Source organism: Anser anser (genome assembly GCF_964211835.1).
Source record: "Anser anser genome assembly, contig: HAP1_SCAFFOLD_143, whole genome shotgun sequence".
Taxonomy (NCBI): Eukaryota; Metazoa; Chordata; class Aves; order Anseriformes; family Anatidae; genus Anser; species Anser anser.
In genome coordinates, this window is record NW_028153765.1 from 219074 (window position 1) to 239867 (window position 20794).

The window sequence follows — 20794 nt, forward strand, 5'->3', positions numbered from 1 at the left end:
CCGAGAGACCACCAGAGACTGGTACGCAGGCGCCCCTGGGAGGGGTTTCGGATTCCGGAAACCAATTCTAATAACCCTGCCTCTTCTCGAAGTAGTAATGAATATGTATTAGCCTGGGAGCATCAAAACCAGCCGCCTTACGTAACAGGCGTGCGTCCTGGGGGAGCAGAGACTCCCGGCGCACCCAGCGCTGCTTGCTTGCCTCTATTCGTTTAATAAATTGTAAACTTTGATTGTAATCCTATTTGGGACTCAGCCATTTATAAAACTTTTTATATTCGTATTTTATTTAAGGCTGTCTTGCCCCCCTCCCCCCCCCAGCCTCGCTGCTCGCCAATAAAGCTAGCGCAGGGACCCCTGCCTGCAACCATAGAGACGCGGTCCTCCCGGCCTGCTAGAGCGGCCCCCCACGCTCCTCCAGCATCCCAGCGTCCCTTGCGCGCTCCCGCCCGGCCTCAGGGGCTTCCGGAGGCGGCCCAGCAGGGGCGGCGGGAGCAGCGAGGCGGCGGCAGCAATGGCGTACCGCGGGCAGGACCAGAAGGTGCAGAAGGTGATGGTGCAGCCCATCGTAGCCTTCCTGCGGCCGGGGAGCGACGGGGGAGCGGGTGGGGGGCGGCCCCGGCCTCAGGGGTCTCGGCCCGGGCCTTGAGGCCTTGTCCCGGGGCCCTGGGGCCTCGTTGCAGGGTTTGAGGCCTTGTCCTGAGGCCTTGTCCCGGGCCTGGAGCTCTTGTCCCCGTGCTGAGCCCTTCACGCAGCGCCCCGGAACCTCATCTTCTGCTACCTGCAGAGCGTGAGTAGCGCGGGGAGAGGACGGGGAGGGGATGGGGATGGGGATTTGGGGGGGGTGGGGGGAGCGGGGAGGGTCCGGGGATCTCCCTCGCTGAGTTTTCGGCTCCCACCCGTTGCTCGGGGCAGGTTTGTGGGGAATGGAGAGCTGTGCGGCGTGCTGGTGGGTACAAGGAGCTGCTGCGCAGCCCGGCGTTTCGCCCTCGTGTTAACGGGAGTGGGATCGTGCAGCCGGGCGTGCAGGAGTGTTCCCTTGTGACTGGAAACGTGTCCTTCAGCAAACGTGTAGTATTCACCCAGTCATATAAGACTCTAAAATGTCAGACTGTTAATTGAAACTGCCCCTGAGAGTTGCTCCTTGGAGTGTTTGGGAGCTCTAGCGGCTATGGTTAGCGGGTATTTCTGAACACACGAGAGAGAACAAAACTGCTCGCGGTGTTTGTGTTCCAATTTACTCTCCTCCTTCGTTCTGCAGAGCTCGAGGATCCAGGTGTGGCTGAGCAAGTGAACGTGCGGATAGAAGGCTGCATCATCGTGAGTGTCAGCACGACCCCACGTTACGTCGTTAGTTTGTTTTCCCTCATTCACAATCCTATTTTTTCTTGTCAAGAAAAACTAGCCCAAGGGAAAAAAGAAATCGTGCTTCTCTAACAATTAGTCTTCATTGTCCAGCCTGGCTCAGCAAAGCTGACGATGGTTCGTGTTGTTGCTGAACTAATTGCCACTGTTGCCGATTTCTAGGGCTTTGACGAGTACGTGAATTTGGCGCTGGACGACGCAGAGGAGATTCACTCCAAGACAAAATCAAGGAAACAGCTGGGTGTGTCGTGTGTCTGTGCAACCCGAGTGACGCGCGGTCTGAAACCTGCCCGGGTGAGCCTTCTAGGTAGCAGCACTGAGAGGTACCAACCGTGTGACGAGCCTTGCTGTTGAAGTTCAGTGAGCAATTCCTGGCTACATCTCTGTCCCTGATGATTTTTGAGCTGCTGATTTTGCTGAATGAAGGAGAATCTGTCCCTGCCTGAGACCAGTTCTGGTCTTTGGAACGTGTAATACCAGGCGGCCTGCACTCTGCATGATGGGCAAAACCCTGCTCAACCACACGAAACACTTTCTGAAAACACGAGATTATTCTCAGGTTCTGGGCTCTCTCTAATCCCCTCTTTCCCTTCTCTGTGCTGCAGGCCGGATCGTGTTAAAAGGGGACAGCATCACTCTTCTACAGAGCGTTTCTAAGTAGAATTTGCCATCCTTAGAACAAAGGTGGCTGCCGTGCTGCGGAGTGACTGAGTGCCAGGGGAACGCGGCCCGCTGGTAGATAGGAAGTTATTTGTAACTGGGGTTGCATGCTGAGGTCAAAAGTCCTTCCTTTGTGGGAGCGAGTTGTTTGTAGCTTGAAACAATACGTGATGTATTTCACAAATAGCCATTTTTCACATTAACTGTAAATGTAAACCACAAATCTGCTTGTTTTCAGTCTCTTCCTTCTGTGAATGGAGAAGGAGGAGAAATATAGAAGCGTGGGCTTTTCTTTTTGCTGTGGATCTGATAAGTTTCGATAACGCTATGTGCTTTCTTGACCATTACATCTGCATTACGTGGCCAGGGTGGACTCGTTCAGGGCACGGAAGCCCCACACAGTCCTTGAGCTAGCAGGGTGCTAAGGAGGGTGTTGGAGATTTTGCATGCAATTGCAGCCCTTTGTTGCTGCAGTGACAGGTTCCTCAGATTCTTTCTAAACAGGGTTTAACTTGTTGAGAATCTTTTTGGGAGTGCTTATTGTGGATCAGTCAGTAAAAGTATCTTAGTGGGCCCGTGAGGGATTTGGGGCTGTGGTGCAGTAACCCAGTGTTTACAAGTGTTACTGCTACGCATGCTTGTCCAATAACGTCTCCAGATCAGAGAGTGAGAGCGGGCAACTGGTTTGGATTAAATCTGTCACTTCTTGCTGCTTTGGACAGAGCCTGTAGATTAAACCCTTGTGCTGTTCAATAAGCTGGGGTATCAGATGTGTCGGTTGGGTTTTTACCATTTGATTTATTTTTTTTATCCGTTTGGAGATCTGTCTTTTCTATTTAAGTTTCCCCAAGAGAGCTGAGTTGCTTGATGCATCGACCAAAGAGAAGTTCCCCGGCTGACTTGGGACAGCCAGTCCCCTCGTTTTTCTGATCACAAAAAAAAAGAAAAAAGAAAAAAATCGAAGAAGAAAAATTTTGACTGTAACTGTAACTCAGAAACTAAGATTACCTAAATGGAGAGAAATGAATTTTGATGCACAGGCTGTGCTAGAAATCTGTTAATCAGCATTCAGTTTTTCAAAACTTCAATTTGTGTATCATCATCATGAAAATTAATAAATTCAAGGTGGGAGATCCTTTCCTGAAAGGGAAGGACAGAAATACGAGTCTTGCTGTGGGGCCTACCCAGCGCAGTTCTGCCATTCCGAGAAGTAATACGTCAGGAGTGTCACAGCAGACGTTCCCAGGAAGAAACCTTTGAGGGGCAGCACGACACACTTGATTGGCTAAAGCAGCTTCAGCTGGACAGCCTGCTGCCGGGATGGGTAATTCTAAGTTGTGTTCAAGTTGCTGAGTTCCTTTCAGCATGTAGTAAAGATGTAACGTGCCAATGTCGTTCGGGAACAGGAGGCATTACGTGTCACCAGCAGTGGGCACGTAGGGAACAAAACAGTATCTTACGAGGTCCTCCACATCTGCCTTTCATTTTGTCCTTGGTTTGCCAGCTGGAGCTTTCAGGAGGTGAGGAAGGAGGCTGTCCCAGTGAATAGTTCAGGTGTTGCAGGGTATTTGTGATGCAGTGCTTGTAAAATTTACCTGCCCGCATCTCCTGTTACAGGCAGCCCCCCGCGGGCCCTGTGAGACGGGGAGCTGCTGCCCGGGGTTAGGCCCAAGGTGCCCTGTCAGGCCCAGGGCCGCCCTTCCCCTCGCCCTGCCCTTCCCTCCCGCTCCTCAGCCCTTGCTCAGGCCTTTTGGGCCGTCTGGCCGTCCGTCTGGCCGTCTGTCCATCCATCCGGCCGTCTGGCCGTCCATCTGGCCCTGTGTCCCTCCATCCCACCTCCCTGCCCTGTCCCTGCCGTCTCCCTGGGGAAGCAAAGAGTCCCTGGGCTGTCTTCAGGGGGGAGGTTCTGCTCAGGAAATTAAAGCTTCCCCCTTAACCCGCCTTGCGAGTTATTTTGAGTTCCAACCTTCTGCCTTCCTTTCGTAGCAGTGCCTCTGAGGGGTGCGCTGTAAGGTAGCCGTCATCTGGCGCGCTGCTCCTGCGTTTCCCAAAGGAACTGCCTTCGGGATCTGACTAACTCTGGATGCACGCGGTTGTCACCTTAATTTCTCCGTTAGTTTGCTGAAAACAACCCGCTTGGGTTGTTCAAACCCGCTTGGGTTTGTTCAAACTTGGATCGAGGAGGTCTCTGTTTCCTTATGCTGATGTTCACGATGAAAGTGCAGAAGGGATGCTTACTGTTGCCCGGGTCAGTCCTGTTGCCAGGATGGGAATGTTTAGCCTACCGGCCCTCTGGTGCTGTTAGGCTGCACTCGGAGTGTGAGCTCTGGGCCTTATTTGGAAAAGACTGCGTTATTTGAGTGTACAAACCCGAGATATTCTGCGGATAGGTGATTCTCAAACCACGTCAGAACCACCGCTGTGGCGTGTGCTGGAGTCGGACGTGCGTTTGACTGATCAGGCGGAGCAGGTGAATTGAATTTGTTGCTGGATGGCGAGGTGTTCTGGGGGAAGAGCTAGTCTAAGGAAAACTTCCTCTTACTGCCCCTTCCCATCTCAAATGGCCACTGTCTGGGGAAATTGCTTCTTTATGACATTAACTACAACGTTACAGTGAGGATGAGGAATCATCATTACTCCCATAGTTATTTGCTGCCAGGCCGCAGCGTTGATTTCAGAGATTTAAAAAAAAAAAAAAGGAAAAAGAAAGGAAGTATGTATTCTTTCACATACTCTCTTTTCCCTGAGAGTAAATGTTGTAGCTTCAGCAGTACCCTTCCTCTGGAAACGATTCCCAGTGCCTGCTCAGACACTGGGGAGGAAAATGACAGAGAGAACAATGGAGGAGAGCCACCCGATACAAAGAAAGGAAAAAAGGGGTTATGGATGAAGGGAAAGCAACTACATAAAAAATTGGTGCTATCTAAAAATTGGTTAAGGGTTTGGGACCTGCAGGTGCTGCCTACACGTGCGTGTGTTGCAGTCGTGCCTGTTGCCACTGCGCAAAATGGAGAGAGCTTCTTTGTTGAATGCAGCATGTTAAAGCATGCGCCATTGCCTGGAAGAAAAGCACGGCCTTCCCTCGTGTGGGACTTCTTCCCCATTGATCTGTGGTTTACCTGAAGGTTTACCATAACCTGCATAAGTTTCAAAAGCAAGCAAACAACCAACCAAAAAACAACACCAACATTAAAGAGTGGCAAGGCAGATGCTCATCTGGGGACTCTGACTCATCGGTGACATCACCAAGCAAAGCACTGTGAGCGCTTCGGGTCGGGGCTGCTGCGGCGAGCCTCGCAGCCGGGAGGGAGAGCGGGTACGGTTCGCCTCTGGCGGGTCTGTGTCAGCCCTCTGCCCTGGTGGCTTCGTTAGCAGTGAGAGTTTGACTGCTGTGTTCCCAGCTTTCGCTTCTGCACCGACCGTGTGGCAGAGCCCGCAAGCTGCTTCCTCAGCTGGAAGAGGAAGAGGAGTGACCTCAACTGTGCCGAGGTAAAGCAGAACTGTTGAAAAGATTTGTCAAAGATGCGGGTTGTACCAGCGCAGCCGCTGCAGCTGCAGCAGGTCCTGGAGCATTGGAGAAGATAGAGAGGGGTTTCTTCGTGAAAAGAACGCTGTGAAAGTGTTTTCACGCGGGAAATTAGGAGAAGCGCCTCTGTTGTTTGGATATCCTCTATTGACCTGGCACACGGGCATTACAGCATACCTGGCACACTCTTTGTATTGTTTGTAAAAAAAAAAAAAAAAAGTGTTTTAGGGCAGGCCAAAAACCTGCCTTGGCACTTCCACATCGCAGCAGTGCTTGCAGGCCGTGCATCCTGGATGCCAGGCCAGGATCTAAATCCGATGGTGCTCTTGGTAACGTGAAGTTCAGGAAGCACTTCTGGGTTTTTCTGCTCTTCCATGTGAATTTTTGCCCCGTGAAGGTGGTGTACTGAGCTCTTTTCTTACCAACAAATAGGTTTAAAAGCAGTTACAGCAAGGATGAGCTGTGCTAGCAGGGGGCTGTTCTGTGCTTCGACCATGGGAAGATGAATGGTTTACCTATGCACCGTTAAATATAGTTTGACACCTAGCACACAACACTTGCAGCCTGTGGGGTGCTTTAACAAGCAGGTAAATCAGCGGAGACTGTTTTGCAGCCAGGCTGATGCTGGGTGATTAAAAAGCAGGGTCACAACAAGGAGTTTATGCTGTTCTTTCTTGCTTGTCATCCGACTGTCTGCTTACACTGTTCTAAAAAAAAAAAAAACCCACCAAAACGGGGTAAGCATCTTTAATACCTTTATTATAAATGGAACGCACAAAACAGGCCAGCAACAGAGACTGTCCAAGAGAAAGACTTTGTGCTTTATAAACAAACAAGAAATTACCCTTAGGTAGGTGTGATAATCCTTCCCTAATGCATTTTTTGGAGTGCAAAAATATTTTGTTCCCTTCTTGCTCTTCTCTCCAGGACAAAGGCAGAATAGCCAACTGGAAAGTTAGACCAGGGAGGTCAGTTTGTTCCATACTGAGAAAGACAAGCCTGTAAAACAAACTAGACAGGTTTTCTTTGGACTAGTTATCTTCCTTCAGCAAAGGCAAAGTTTATGACACTTGTTGGCATGTATTTCCAGACCCCCAGCTACCGTGACTGTAGTGCATCTGTAATTCTTTTGTACAAAAAGAGTTCAAAATCTCGTAACGCAAAAACTTTACTAGCACCCTGGAGAAAAAAGAAATCTAAAACTCTTGCCAACTTCTATTACAGACCTGCTGAGTGCACCAGAGTTACTCATTTTTATTCAGGCTTTCAGGGGCTAGTTCAGTTGGTTTCTGTTCAGCACTTGGATCGCCATATTGGCAGATGTCAGTTAAAAAAAAAAAAAAAGCTTTGGAGATCTTTTTTAAAATGAGACTGCTTTTTATGGCATTTAGGGCTGTGAGGTATCCTTGGTTTTTGCTTTCTTCCCATTCCTTAGACCAGATCCATTCATACCCTGAACAGCGTTCTGGGTCTGTTCAGGAAAATGGAAGGCAACAAGCAAAATGATGAGCTCCTTGGGCATTCAAAAGAGCTCAATCTGGAAAAGATTTCAAGTCCAACTTCCATGCTAAGGAGCACCAGTAATTTTTAGAAGTAGATGCAGAGGAATCTGCATGGCACTAGGTGTGTTTCTGAAGGTGCTAAAGGTCGGAAGTGACGATTCCTCTCAATACTAAAGAAGAGAAGGAAACCTTGCACTTAACTACTGTTTTTATTCCCTTTGTCAAGCAGTCAAAACCAACAACTAATACGAGAACCCAACTTTTCCCCTCTTTACTTTAGATTTGGGAAAATTCCCTGCCAAAATAATACTTCCTGGAAAATTCACTAGTGTTTGTGTGAGTAAAAGGTTCCAACCTTTTATTATTAATTTGTAAGAACTATTTCATCCGCTTTTGTCCAGAAGAGTCAGAAATAATTTGCACAGAAATGTGCAGCATTTTAATGAAAGGATTCAGAATCACTCTAATTTGAACTTTATCTGGTCTGGTTGCAGGTTTTATGACATTTAGTGTCTTAAAAAAAAAATCAAAATATCTGACTTCACATCAGAAAAAAAAAACTGCTTGTGGCTAAATAAAATCTGTTGCAGCTCTGGTCATTGAAAAATCATTGGCTGTTAAATTGGACCTAAGTCATCTTTTCTAACCTTTCATGATCTTGCAGCAATGGATGATGATGGATATATGGATTAGGGAACAGCACGTGATGGCAAACCTGTGGTATTTGCTACAGCGCAGAAAGAAAACAAATTGCTTCCAAAAAATCAAACTAATTCAAAATTCTTGGTATCATGCAGCCATGCCACTGGCAAAGTGAGCATTGCCCTGCCTCTCAAAGCTTGCTGTATCCTTGATCTGCTGTCTTCCTGCTGTTAATTGATTGCAACTCTACGTGTCTGATCAGGGCTACGAGTTGTTCTCCATATGGATACCATACAACATATACTGTGCACGCTTGTGTGTATAGATATGTTTATCCTGTATGCATGTACATATGTATGCATATTTGTGTGCTGGCCCCCAGATCACTCATGGTATAAAGCATTGGCCTCGAAGGCATACTCATCAAAATATTTGGTAGATCCTCCATTTTTTTCTAGTTCCCTCAAAATGAGAGAGTTTTTACGCGCTCTCTGTGTCAAAAAGGCAAAACTTCTGATTTCCACTGTCGCTCTCGCTAACTTTCTATCACTCACTCCTCGTGTGTGTGTCTAAACACATATGTGTGTATGCGTATGCACATTTGTGTATTTGTATGCACTGGTGTGTTTTTTGCTGTACAGGTAATAAAGACGGGGAAAGGTTTTAGTGTTTTCTTAATAGGTGAAGAAATCTTGAAGACCAGAGATTGGAACATACTGAATTTTGAATAAAAAAAAAAAAAAAAAAGTCAAATTGTCTGGCTGTGGAAGATGGATCCTCATTTTTGCAGCCACTTTGAATCACGAGTTCATCTCTAAATGCACTGGTTTTTTTTTGTTTTTGTTTTGTTTTGTGGGGGTTTTTTTTTGGTTTTTATTTTTTGAAGAGCTAACTAACCCTGGCTGTCTCCAGTCTGAGAGAGTGTTCAGATGGACTTGCTTCCTCCATTAGTTATAAGCTGTTTAAAAGCACATCCTACGTTTGAATTGTGGATGAGAGGTTCCCTTGGCAAAGTGGAGAGGCAAATTCTTCCTACCCCTTTATCATTAATTCACGGATTCAGTGTTGGTTCGGCCTCCAGGAGAAGTTAACTGGAAGTCTTTGAAGATCAATAACTTTGCTGAGGTTGTCCAGGTAGGTGAACTCGAAGACCCACAGTGACTGGAACATGCTATTTAATGCGTCATACTGCATTCTGTAGAAGTTACTCGTAGCCATAGTTGATCATTGCCTTGCATGTATGATCAGGTGGTTTTTGAAGAAGTGACTCCATTTTCAGGCTTCCAGGTGTGCTCCAAGGCATATTATTGAGGACGTGGAAGAGAACACTTGCTGACAAAGCTCCTGGCAGCTTTACAGAACTTTAGTTTAATATTGTGTTAGTTCCCGTAACAGCTGATTTCAAGGCATTGCTCTCCCCAAGAGACTAATTTGATGAACAGAAGAAAGCTGGAAAAATGCTTGTTACTCATTATTTTTCACTTGTTGGTACTTTGTTTAGGGTTACTTTTAAAAAGAAGATTTCACTGATCACAAGCCAGTGGAAGACTTTCAGCCCAAGCAAGGGTGAAGACAGCTCTCTCCAAGAGCAGAGGAAGTCCCTGTGGAGAGAACCCGAGCTTGTTATCAGAACTTGTCGGCATGTCTAAACAAGGAGACGATTGCTACTTCTATTTCTATTCTACCTGTACCAAGGTATGGCTGGGTTTCTTTTGCTTTGCTTTGCTTTGTTTTTTTGTTGGTTTTTTTTTTTTTCATTTTTTTCAGGAAGGGGTAGAGTAGGAGGAGGAGGCACACTGGTCTTTGGTTAACGTGATAACCAGATAGATTCTGAATTCAATCGTAGCAACCTGAGGCAGCAGCATGGACGTTTTTGAGGCTGTACTATATTTTCCTTGTTGGTTTCCTTTTGGTTACAGGGAGACAACTGTTCCTTCCGCCACTGCGAAGCTGCTCTGGGGAACGAGACAGTCTGCACGCTGTGGCAGGAGGGTCATTGTTTCAGGAATGTCTGCCGATTCAGACACATGGAAATTGACGTGAGTGCCTAAAGATGTGTTCTCAAAATAAATCAACAAAAGCATTTTTCAGTGCTGTAGGTGTGCTGATTGTGCTTTTGCAGGATAGAGTCCTTTGCTTTGGAATTACACTGGTTTCTGTTAGCAGGGGAGGGGGTGGGAGGAAGGAGAGGGAAATAAAATCAATGCCTTAGGTATGTCTTAGCAAGATTTTCTTTTATTAGACGCCGACAGTATTGTCTCAACAGATGCAGAATAACCGCTAACTAGACTGCTAAAACCTGCTGGAGCAGGGGGGTAATAAACAGGCTGTACTAGCCTCCTGAGAGCAGGCTTGATAATGATCTATCAGGTCTCTTGTGTCCCGGAGTCCTTCAGATAATGCTGTTCTAGCTGCCTGGGCTAGGAAGCAGTGGGGAAAGTTAAAGGTGCAGAAGAACGAAGTCTCCAAGAAGTAGTTCTGGATAGAGTTAACGTAGGCAATTTAAGATGTTCTTTTTCCCTCTGAATAATCCTAGTATAATCCTAGGTGTATTAGTTTAACCCACCCTAAACTGATGTCTGAGAGTGCCTGTCTTCTCAAACTGAATGATGACAGGGCTAAACGTGCATAGTGGTTACAGCTTCTGCAAACTTTGTGAATATGCCCGGAAATACTATACTTCCGTGATAAACTGACCTTTGGAATGATGTTTCAGCACTGTATTGTGACAGCCCTATCGCTGTCGTGACCTGGAACTGTGCATCTCTTTGCAAACCTTAGGTGCATGTTATCACGAGCTTGTCTTTCTTTCTGTCTTCAGAAGAAGCGCGGTGAGATTCCCTGCTACTGGGAGAAGCAGCCAGTAGGCTGTCAGAAAGCCAACTGTGCTTTTCATCACGCAAAGGGACGTTACATCGATGGAGTCTTCTTACCACCAAGCAAGAGTGAGTTTAGGTCCTTTTTCTTTAAGTATTGAAGAATTAATTTTGCATATTACTTAGTGGGTGCCAATAGTGTAGGAGACATCAGGTAACCGTCCATTTGTGAGTGCAGGAAAAGGTCTGCAGTCCTAGGTGGTCAGCTAAACCGAGTGTACTGCTGCTGTACTGCTGGTATTTGTTTTCTGCTTTCATGCTCAGCTTCTCTCTGCTTTGTGTGATATTTGCCTTGCAGTTTGCTTTCTGTTGTTTCGTCCTCTGCTGGGTGGTAGGGAGATGTGTTGTTGTTTGAAGGCAAGTCATTGTTCACGGTGTAAACAGTGGCGGGATGGGCAAAAGGAGATGCTGAATTCATTGTCTGTGCAGGTTATCTGCCTTAGCTACCATCTTCGTGCATTGTGGTCAAAGTTTTAAACTGCCATATTACTGATGATCCTCCTCTTCCTCTAGCTACACTGCCAAGTCCGCCTGAGTCCGCGGACGATGATTTGAAAGTGGCTCAGATGTCACTGCAGCAAAACAAACTTTCTGTCCAGTCCAATCCCTCTCCATAGCTAAGGCGGGTGATGAAAGTGGAAAACTCGGAAAATGTCCCAAGCCCTACACACCCTCCAGTTGTAATCAATGCTGCAGATGATGATGAAGATGATGATGGTGAGCATGGTTTGGTTCTTGGAAGGAATTTGTGCTGTAAATGATTGTGTAAGTCTTTGGTTCTTGGAAGGAATTTGTGCTGTAAATCAATGTATAAATCACAGATGACCTGAGGTCTGACTAGCGATAGGGCAGGCAGTCTGGTCAGGTCACTGGTGGCTTTGTCTGGCAGTCAGTGGACAGAACCTGAAATGTTGGAGGAAAGCTTAGAACCACTCTTGGCTTTAGTTGGTCTGTTGTGTAAAGCTCTATGTGAAACTAGGAAGGAAATTCCTTTTTTTTTGTCTGAAGAGTAATATGTTGTGTAGTAGTTAAAGCTGCAGAGAGAATCTAGAGTCCTAGATGTTTTGTCCTAGGGTAGTCTACTTACGAGTTCATCAGGTCAGTGTAGCTGTATTAAAAAAAAAAAAAAAAAAAAAAAAAGCTTTTTTATAGGAACCATGGACTGAAGTGTCATTGCATGAGCTACATAATCACGAACAATCTGGCCTATGCATAACTGAATAGATTTTTCCCCTTCAGACCAGCTTTCTGCGGAAGGAGAAGAAACTAAAACTCCCGTCCAGCAACCAGCTGAGGAAGGCCAAAATGGATTACGGATGATTTCCACTCGGAAAGCCAGTGCTACTACTGCTAAACAAGGTATTCCAGCACCTGTAGTAGGATAAATCGGAAGGAGAACTTGACAATTAACTCAAAAGCAATGTGGCGTAAAAACACAACAGAATGTAGGGGTGCTGAATGGACTCGGTTATTTCCATGATCTCATTTCTCCCTGATACCATCATGTGCCCATTGGGTCAGAAAGTTGAACTCCTTTTCTTTCCTTTTGGAGAACAAAACAGGGTCACAGCATGGAGTTTAAATGGCTGCACGTGCAGCCTGGCAACCACTGTTGAAAGCCATATCTAACGATAGAGGGATCTAATATCACGTAAATGGATTAAAATTAAAACTACAGTTTTTACCCTGAAGGGTGAAAGGAGGGGCAAAATGCCATTGATTCTATGGTTGTTTCACTTGTGAGGAGTGTTGACAGGGTTTATTCTAAATACTTCTGAAAGTTCCTGAGCACTAAGAAGCCTGAGGATCTGTGGTCCTCAGTGAGTGCCTCTAAGCCTTAGTCTCATTAACTGTTTTCTGTTTTCAGAGGACGGTCTGAATTTTGGAATAAAAACACTTGAAGAAATCAAATTGCAGAAAATGAAGGAAAAAACTAAGAGACACGGTGGTGAGTTAATATTCCCTACTTTCTTACCCTCTTCACCTTCATCCTGTGTGATGATTTTTCTTTCAAAAAAAAATTCTTCCAGTAATACCGGGCAGCTGGCTATGCTTTGGTGAATCCAACTATTTGCCAAAGAAGTGAAATTTGATTGGCTTCAGAATGGCAGGTGATGGTGGCTGGGAGCTGCTTGAGGGATAGACTTCCATGTTTAGCTGGGGGCATCGAGCAACCTGATTCTCAGCCAGCTGGTATTCTAGATGGGAATTCCAAGGGCAACCAGAGGCAAATTAGTCACCTCTCTTATTTGCATGCTCTGGTCACTGTATGTTTGACAGTAATGAATAATTACAGTTTTTTGTTCTTCGTGATAGTTTTTTCTGTTTGGTAAACTTCCTTATGTTTTGCTTGCTCTGAGCAGAAGGTCCTTCAAGATCTTCTCTTCCTCCCGTCGATTCTATGATTTTTCCTGCTCCGGAAAAGGAAAATGTCCGGACAGTGGTGAGAACTGTGACACTGTCTACAGAGGAAGGTAATAATTAATGCTTTTGTTTTGATTTCATTACTCCTCAACTGGAAGGTTAAGCAAGAAGGAAGGCAATTCACCCCTGTTAGCCTCCTGGTGCTGCCGCCTTCTGTTCAAAACATGCTTTTATGCTGAAAGTCCCTGGTTGTACTGGAAAGCTTTGGTGCTCAGGTTAAGTGCAGTAGCAGGAGAAAGAAAAAAATGTGTCAGTATGCAAATAGGGGGATAACTGAAAAACAGGAGAGTAACGAGAAGAAAGAGCTCTAGAGGACAGTGCTATGTAAGAAGCAATTTCTGAAGCTTTAAAGAGGCTGACAGTGGCACGTGTGGACAGTAGTGCGATAGGAGTCTGTGTATAAATTATATTGTTTAGAGTTGTGCAAATTCCTTTGAAAGGGAAAGAAGTGAAGAAGTACTTTTACTCATAGACATTCACCTTAGAAAGGAATATTTCTCAGCATTTGTACCTAATAATATTCTGCTTGCTTATGCAGCTCTGTTCTGCACAAAGTATAGCTGTCAAGCAGACTCAGATTCATTCTCGACTACATTCAGCTGGAATTTGAGGCAAACACTGAGACTATGGATACTTTTTCTAAGTTAATTATAGTTGTAATATGAGTTTGTGTGGTTTAGCTATCAAAACAGTGTCTTGCTGGGTTTTTTTGGACATGGGCTAACAGTATACTATTTCTATTGGCTACTGGTCTCTATGAAATAGAAAAATTTTACTTTTGTTTTAGGGGAGGAACCTGTGGTTCGACTAGATCTTGCTGAGAAACAAGGAAAACGGAAAGCCTCCGTGGGTAAGAACTTTTTATGAGCTGTTATTTAGGTGCCGCCTTCTCTATATGACTGCATCGAAGAGTATTTTTGACGTGTGAGAGGAAAATGCGTTGCAGTGGAGATCTGTGTTGACTGCAGAAATGGCAAAAAAACCATTTAGCAGCTGAAAGGCAATTTTATGAAAATATGCTTGAAAAATAGAAGCTTGTGGTTGACTGTTCTCAAATCTTCCTGCAAAGAAATGTTCTTAAAATATTCCTTGTTTTCTCTGTCTGAAGCTGATGTAAGCGCCCTTCCCGTGAAGCGCAGCCTTGCTGAAAGGCTGGGGAAGAAGGTGGAGGTTCCGGGAAATGCTGACAAAGCACCAAAGAGAGGTACAGCTACTAAACAGGCATCTGGATGTGATTCACGGGTTTTGTATTTAGGCTCTCTGTTTGTCCTTTTCCTGCGATGTTTCTTTTTGCATGTTGGCTGAGGTCTTAATCACCGGGATTCAAAGTTACCTTTCCTGCCTTGTTTTCGAATGTGAACACAAAGTTGACGTTTATGCAGCCTCCCTAATTTGGTCTTTTTCTGTTTTGCAGTTCAAGTTCCCAAGTCTGTGAAGGAGAGACTAGGATTACCTTCTCAACGGACTAGTACTGCGAAAGGTAACAACTGGCTATTAAATATACTTTCTCCTTCTTCCTTTCCGTGAACTTAGACCGTTTTCATACAGCCCTAAAAAGGAATTCAAATGAAAACAAAGAACTGGTTCCTCTTGCTCGAGTGCTGAAGCTCTTCTGACAGCCACTATCAGAAATCTGCCTCTAGGTGTGTGTTTATTTTCCGCTTGTGCCTTGTCAAGGTTTTAAGCTGCTTCTGTGAACCATCATATACAATTAGAATAGAGCCACTGCCGGGAGCAGGAATTTGAAATGCAGTCTGAAAAAGTAATCAAGTAAACTAGCATTTCTGTGTAGCAACTCTCTCTGGATAGGGCTGGTCTTCAAAATACAACAAGTGGCTCAGAGGAGGAGGAGAATGTTAGGCTATTGTCCTAAGATGGGTTATTGGGAACGCTCAGGCTTAGTTTTCCTTAGTACTGTGACAAATTTTGGAGACTTAAACTATTGTTGGACTCTCTTTAAATGCTGGTGCTTCTCATTTCTTGATGATGACAGGGAAGGCTGCTAAGCCAAAGGGAGAGATCCATGTGAAAACACTGGAGGAAATCCATCGTGAGAGAGCTCTTCGAGAAAGTCAAGCCAAAGCCCAGGCTGAATGGCATGGTAAAACCAAAGATCCCAGCGCAGGGGCAAAAATTGAGGGTGAGCCCAAGAAGCAGAGTGTGCTCACTCTTTCCGGGCCCAGCAAAGTGCAGTCGAAGGAGCCGGCAGGTAAAGCCAAGCCAGAAGGAGAAGTGCGTGTTAAAACCCTGGAAGAAATAAAGCGCGAGAAAGCTCTGCGGATGCAGCAGAGTGGAGGAAATGTGCCAGCTCCCCCAGCACAACCTGGACCTGCCCCAGCCGGGCAGAAATCGTTATGGAACGCAAAGCTATCAGGTAATAAGATGCTTTAATACCTGCCCCGGTGAGGTGCTTCCCATATTGAGCAAGTTCCATTTGCTCAGGATCTGCTTTGCTTTTTCCTTCAATGCGGAGGATAAAAGAGTTTAAGGCTACAAAGTTCAAAGGCAAAGAAGGGCCAGAACGTGCAACCATGTCTGTTTTCGTTAATTACGTGATGGTATTCTGTATTTCCCACTAGAAAATTAACACATTGAGGGGCTTTTTAGTCTAATTTTGGTATTCTGTTTTTTTCTGCCATCTGTTTATGGTATGAAGTCCTCCCTGTGTTGAGTTCAAGTTCACCTTCCTCTTTGGCATGTGTTGCTTAGCTTGACACATGTATGTGTTTGTAAAGCATGCATCAGCATCTTAATGTGGGGGGCCAGTTTCTGTCAAAAATGACAGAGGATCAAAGGCCTCGTTGTTAAGATTATATCAACTTTGTAAAATGAGATTGTGTGAGGGAGATAAGGAGGGCTTAAAGGCTGCATGCACTGCACATTGTAGCCTTTCTCTCTGTCTCACGGGACACGAGGAAATAAACACACAAAGAAAACAAGTACCCAGCTTTCTTTCGTTTCTTCTCCTACCAGCCAGACGTTAGGTCAGGAATGGGAGACTAGAATATGACTCTACAAATTTGGATTTTGTAGAACAACTTAATAAATTTTGTGGGACATCACTGCAGGGGAGAGGAAGCTGGTACAACAGTTGCATACACTCTCTTGTCTTACTATACCTGCTGCTTTTCCTTTCCTAGAGGGAGCAAGACTTTAAATACAAAAGCTGTCAACATTTGTGAATCTTACTAGACTTCATACAACGTCTTAGAGTATTGCTTGCACTTGGGATCGCTCTGTGTCTGAGTTTCCCTCGTCCTGGATTATGATTTACTGTAGCCATTCACTTTCTTTGTTCCTTTGTATGGATTGTTGGTAGACGGAGTTTACTATGTGGAAGATATTGCTGAGAATCCAGGCAATGGCAGTGTAATTCTGCTGGCCAAATACAGTTAACTGTGTAGAAGGGCCGTGGAAATGAGGAAGAGAACGTGGATTTTTCATGAGGCAGAGCAAGACTGTATCAGTTCTCTCTTCCTTTTACTCTAGCCAACTTTAACATGTTTGCGAAGCCTTGGGATGGGAAAGTCGCTTCCCCCAAGAAGAAGGCACTGAAACGTAAGGCACCTGGCAGTTTTCCCTCTGCTGTAGCAGCTGTGAAACCACGGACTGCCTCCGATGCTGACACAATGGGACCTCCAGCCAAAAAAGCAGCTATGGTAAGGACAGGGGCTAATGCAGAAATGGATCCCTTGTAAAATTTATACCCTCCTCTAGGAGAAAAGATGGAAAACTCAAATGTTCTACAGGCCTTCTGTTTCCTTTTAAATCCAGTAGCTGCCTACAGAATTCTTGTAGTACCCTTCCATATTTATTAGATTAATGGCACTATTTACTTAGTCCTCTGTGATTCTGTGATTTCTCTGGTGTGGAGGATTTTGTCCATTAATGCTGTGTTCTTAAAAGACACAAGATCATTAGTAACCTCCAAGTGAATATTAACTTTCTTCAGGAGCACCTTGGTTTTGTATTTTGGCTAAGGCTCCGCAATGCCAGAGGAGAAGCAGCATGGAGGAAAAAGCTAGTAAGGAATCTTTTACCCATGAGTCCTAAACACTGTTTTGCTGCTTTCTAGGCTGTTCCAGCCACGCTGGAGCACGTCCCAGCCACCAGACTTGAAGAAAATCCCCAAAACAGGTGATGACCACAACTTGTTCTTTTTCTCAATCGGTGTATATCCCCAGTGAAACATAAGTTCTGTCACAGGTGGGGAAAAAAGGAGGGTTCTGAGATAATTAAAGCCCAAATCCATCAGAGGATAAGTCACTTATTTATCTTATAAGATAAATAAGTCACGTGAAATGACTTTCTAGCAGCTAGCAGGAATGCTTAATTAGACTTACTTTCTTTAAATGCTGCAAGTCGGTACAGCTTTCCAGTGACTTCTTGCTCTGTCTGAATACCTAAATGAGGATGAGGTGAAGTTCTTCTACTTCCTCGTGAGGTGATAAATGATGAGTAGTGTCCTCTGCCTTTTGGTCCTCAAGAATGCCACCCGAACAAACATACAAGGTGACAAGAGTGCAGGGAGAGCAGAGGGAAGTGATGGCTGCAGATCAGCTTCCTGTAGTGGGGAGCAAACTCTGCTGAGTGTGCCGTGGGAAAAATGACTAACTTAGTAAACAGATATTTGCAGATGGAGACTTCTTAACATTTTTACAGGAAAATTAAGCAAGGTGGCAAAGTGCCTCTTGCTACAAAAATTGAACCAGCTCTGCTAGACTCCGGGTGCTCTGGCTTCACAGAGAAACCCCCAAACTGAAAAATGTACCTGCTAATATATTGGGCTCTAAATGTAGCCCTGGGTTAATTGAATAACAATCCCTGGGTAAGATTGAAGTGCAGGAGGGGTTGGCTACGGTTTTAAGAGCCGGTTTGCAGAAAAGGGATTTCCCGTTAAGAAATGGCATATACTGATTGTTCTCTTCCTTGCTCTGCCAAGACCTGAAGCACATCTTGGAAGCCAGGCAGAATCCGTGGAGCCAATGGAGTTCTCAAGCTCGACTTCAGCTTCTTCCCAGCTAGAAGAAGCAAGGACACGCCGGCTGAGTTCCACAGGCAACGCGCCCGTATCTGTAGACGAGGATTTAGAGATGCTACTTTGGGAACTCTCAGACGGCATACTGGAAGCCGAGCTCGACTTGGACCCAGGGAAGGATGAGGATGACCTCCTCCTTGAGCTTTCCAAGATGATTGATGATTGAACTGCATAGTCCTATGGTATATTAAAAAAAAAAAAAAAAAAAACAACAAAAAAAAAAACTCTTCTTCTTGTTGGATACCCCGAGGTGATCCTTTTTCTAACTGAGGCTTTGCAATGAGACTTAAAGCACAGTTGGATCTGGTAGAAATTGGCAGGATCTGCACTCAGTTGTCCTAAGTTTTCCTGCTGGTCAGAGTTAAGGTCTTGTGCATGGTTCCGTAACTATAGGTGGCTACCTTTGATATCAAGAGGACAAAGCACTTGTTTCTTTTGGCACAGAAAGATGTCCATCGGCACGCTGTGGTGGCTGTGAATTGACGTAGTGATGGAGCGATGCTCTGAAGGCTTAAACGGAAAGCTTCTTCCTTCCGCCCCCCCTTGGCACAGCTCGATGTTGGGCACATTGTGAAGCCTGAGTGTTCTGATTTCTCGGACAGTTGATACCCAAATCCCGGAGTTACTATGTCAACTCTTGACTTTTATTTGTGTATGCCATTGTTTTGACTGTAATCTTTTCAGATAATGAAGCTGTAGGGGCGGGAGGGAGCAAAATAATTATTCTAGCATTGTGGACCAAACATGCTGCCAGGAGTGGTGGTGGTGGGGTCAGCCCACCCGGCCTTACTTTCAATTATCAGGGATGATAAAATGGTGTGAAAAGCAGCAGCTCTGCGATACGGCTACGCTACCCCCACTCCCTTCTCTTGTGCTGTACCAAAGTTCCCCCAAGCTTTGGTTGGTGCTTTTTGCTGGTGACAGTAGGACTCCAGGGCGAGTAGTCGGGACTCTCCTGCAGTAACTGGGTCAATTAAGGGTTGGTTTAAGTGCCTCCTGGTTTTTAAAATTGCTCCCCTGAGCTGCTGGCTCTGCTGCCTGCTACAGCAAATGTTCGGGTGCCATCAGCGTCGCACTTGGGCGTGGGCACTGACCCTGCGGAGGAGAGCTGAGACTCGCGTGTATTGTGTACCCTGCCGCCAGTGATCGTTTTCCCCTAGCAGATCTATTTTGAATCATTTCCCTAAATTTTAGAGGAACTTTAGGCTCTTTGTGCTATGATTTGTGAAGCTGTAGGGGCCCTCAGGCATTTGCTGCTGGCAGAGGAAAACCGCTTGTCGAATTTGTTGTAAATACTTTCTGTTTGGACAACAACGCCTGTGTGTGTGTATGTGTGTGTGTGTGTATGCACGCGTGCGTGCTTTGACGACCCCCTGCGACGCCCCAGCTCCGCGAGGGAAGCTTTGAAGCGGCTCTGGGAAAACCTCTGCGGAAGAAACCGCTGCTAGTGACTTGCGGAAAAGGGACTCCACAATCAGTGAGATTGTAAAGTAGGTATGTTTATTCAGCGCTGGGCAACACGGGAGGTCGTGGGCATGAAGATTGATGACTCTTCCTCGTCACCGCTAGTTGACCTCTTGTCTTTGCACAGACTCAGTTGCTCCTTGGCTCTTGTCCACCTGCAGGACCAGTTTCTCCCAGTTTCTTAAGACAGGCTCACTCTCTTATTAGGAGACTGACCTTGGTAAGGGGCCCAAGGCTTCTTGCTTTAGTTAATTGGCACAATGCACCATAGTTAGCAAAGACACTAAGTAGCATCCTAGTTTAACGCTGTCAGCGCTCTATCTCTACTTGATAAGATTCTCCTAACTCCCTCTCTCACTGGAGCCCACGCAGCCCTCCGTCCTGCCGAAGGAATTCACAGGGACTTCTGCCGGCTCCGGGTGCCCGCACACAGACAGAAATGGCTTTGAGAGAAAACAATCAGGATGAGGAGAGCTCAGAGACTGCGGCCGGCTTCGGCCACCTTCCCCTCGCTTTCCCTCTCCGTGTTCAAACTGAGCACTGTTCTGCCGTCAACCTTCGCTGCCTCTGCCCGCGGCGCTGGGCTTTCACGTGTGCCATTGCTCCTCTACATATTTTATCCTTCCTTTTGTAAGGAATGGTCCAGCAATTCGTGTCACTAAGGGATTTGAAGGGTTACCATCGAGGCCCGGGTCTAGGTGATAAGAGAACAAAGGGGTTTTTAGGGAAAAGTGCTGACTACTGCAGGGGATGTTGCTAGAGTTTCTGAAATCCGGCGCAGAGGCTCCCAAACGAGGAGGAAGGGGGAGCTGAAGGACAATTGAAGGACAAAAGCCTGAGAGGAAGACAACCAGCATTCAGCCCGAGCAAGCCCCGAGAGACCACCAGAGACTGGTACGCAGGCGCCCCTGGGAGGGGTTTCGGATTCCGGAAACCAATTCTAATAACCCTGCCTCTTCTCGAAGTAGTAATGAATATGTATTAGCCTGGGAGCATCAAAACCAGCCGCCTTACGTAACAGGCGTGCGTCCTGGGGGAGCAGAGACTCCCGGCGCACCCAGCGCTGCTTGCTTGCCTCTATTCGTTTAATAAATTGTAAACTTTGATTGTAATCCTATTTGGATTTATAACAGCCATTTATAACACTTTTTATATTTGTATTTTATTTAAGGCTGTCTTGCCCCCCTCCCCCCCCAGCCTCGCTGCTCGCCAATAAAGCTGGCGCAGGGGCTAAGGGATTTGAAGGGCCTGCTTGTACACCTAAGGGATTTGAGGGCCTGCTTGTACACCTTTGGGG

General features: G+C 45.9%; 1 protein-coding gene and 2 long non-coding RNA genes across 7 annotated transcripts in view; all 3 read left to right on the forward strand.

Annotated features, from left to right (window-relative positions):
* The window catches only part of LOC310891517 (zinc finger CCCH domain-containing protein 11A-like), a 107865-nt gene extending 95885 nt beyond the window's left edge, over positions 1 to 11980 (forward strand). For 2 of the 5 annotated variants that reach the window (XR_014577614.1, XR_014577615.1), the window contains exons 3-6: positions 1262 to 8829; positions 9197 to 9734; positions 10517 to 10640; positions 11085 to 11710. Coding sequence is in view for 1 of the 5 variants with exons in the window: in XM_083853791.1 (XP_083709917.1) it covers positions 9337 to 9390; positions 9615 to 9734; positions 10517 to 10640; positions 11085 to 11188 (402 nt within the window). In the remaining 4 variants the exon portion in view is untranslated. The other 3 variants (XR_014577616.1, XR_014577617.1, XM_083853791.1) reach the window with 3 other exon arrangements.
* A 618-nt stretch (positions 11981 to 12598) lies between these two features.
* On the forward strand, positions 12599 to 15881 carry LOC310891519. Its single transcript, XR_014577619.1, has 3 exons — positions 12599 to 13045; positions 13783 to 13845; positions 14104 to 15881. It is a non-coding gene; the product is annotated as an uncharacterized lncRNA (long non-coding RNA).
* A 99-nt stretch (positions 15882 to 15980) lies between these two features.
* LOC310891523 lies at positions 15981 to 17350 on the forward strand. The gene is made up of 2 exons (XR_014577621.1): positions 15981 to 16654; positions 17071 to 17350. It is a non-coding gene; the product is annotated as an uncharacterized lncRNA (long non-coding RNA).
* The last annotated feature ends 3444 nt before the right edge of the window (positions 17351 to 20794 follow it).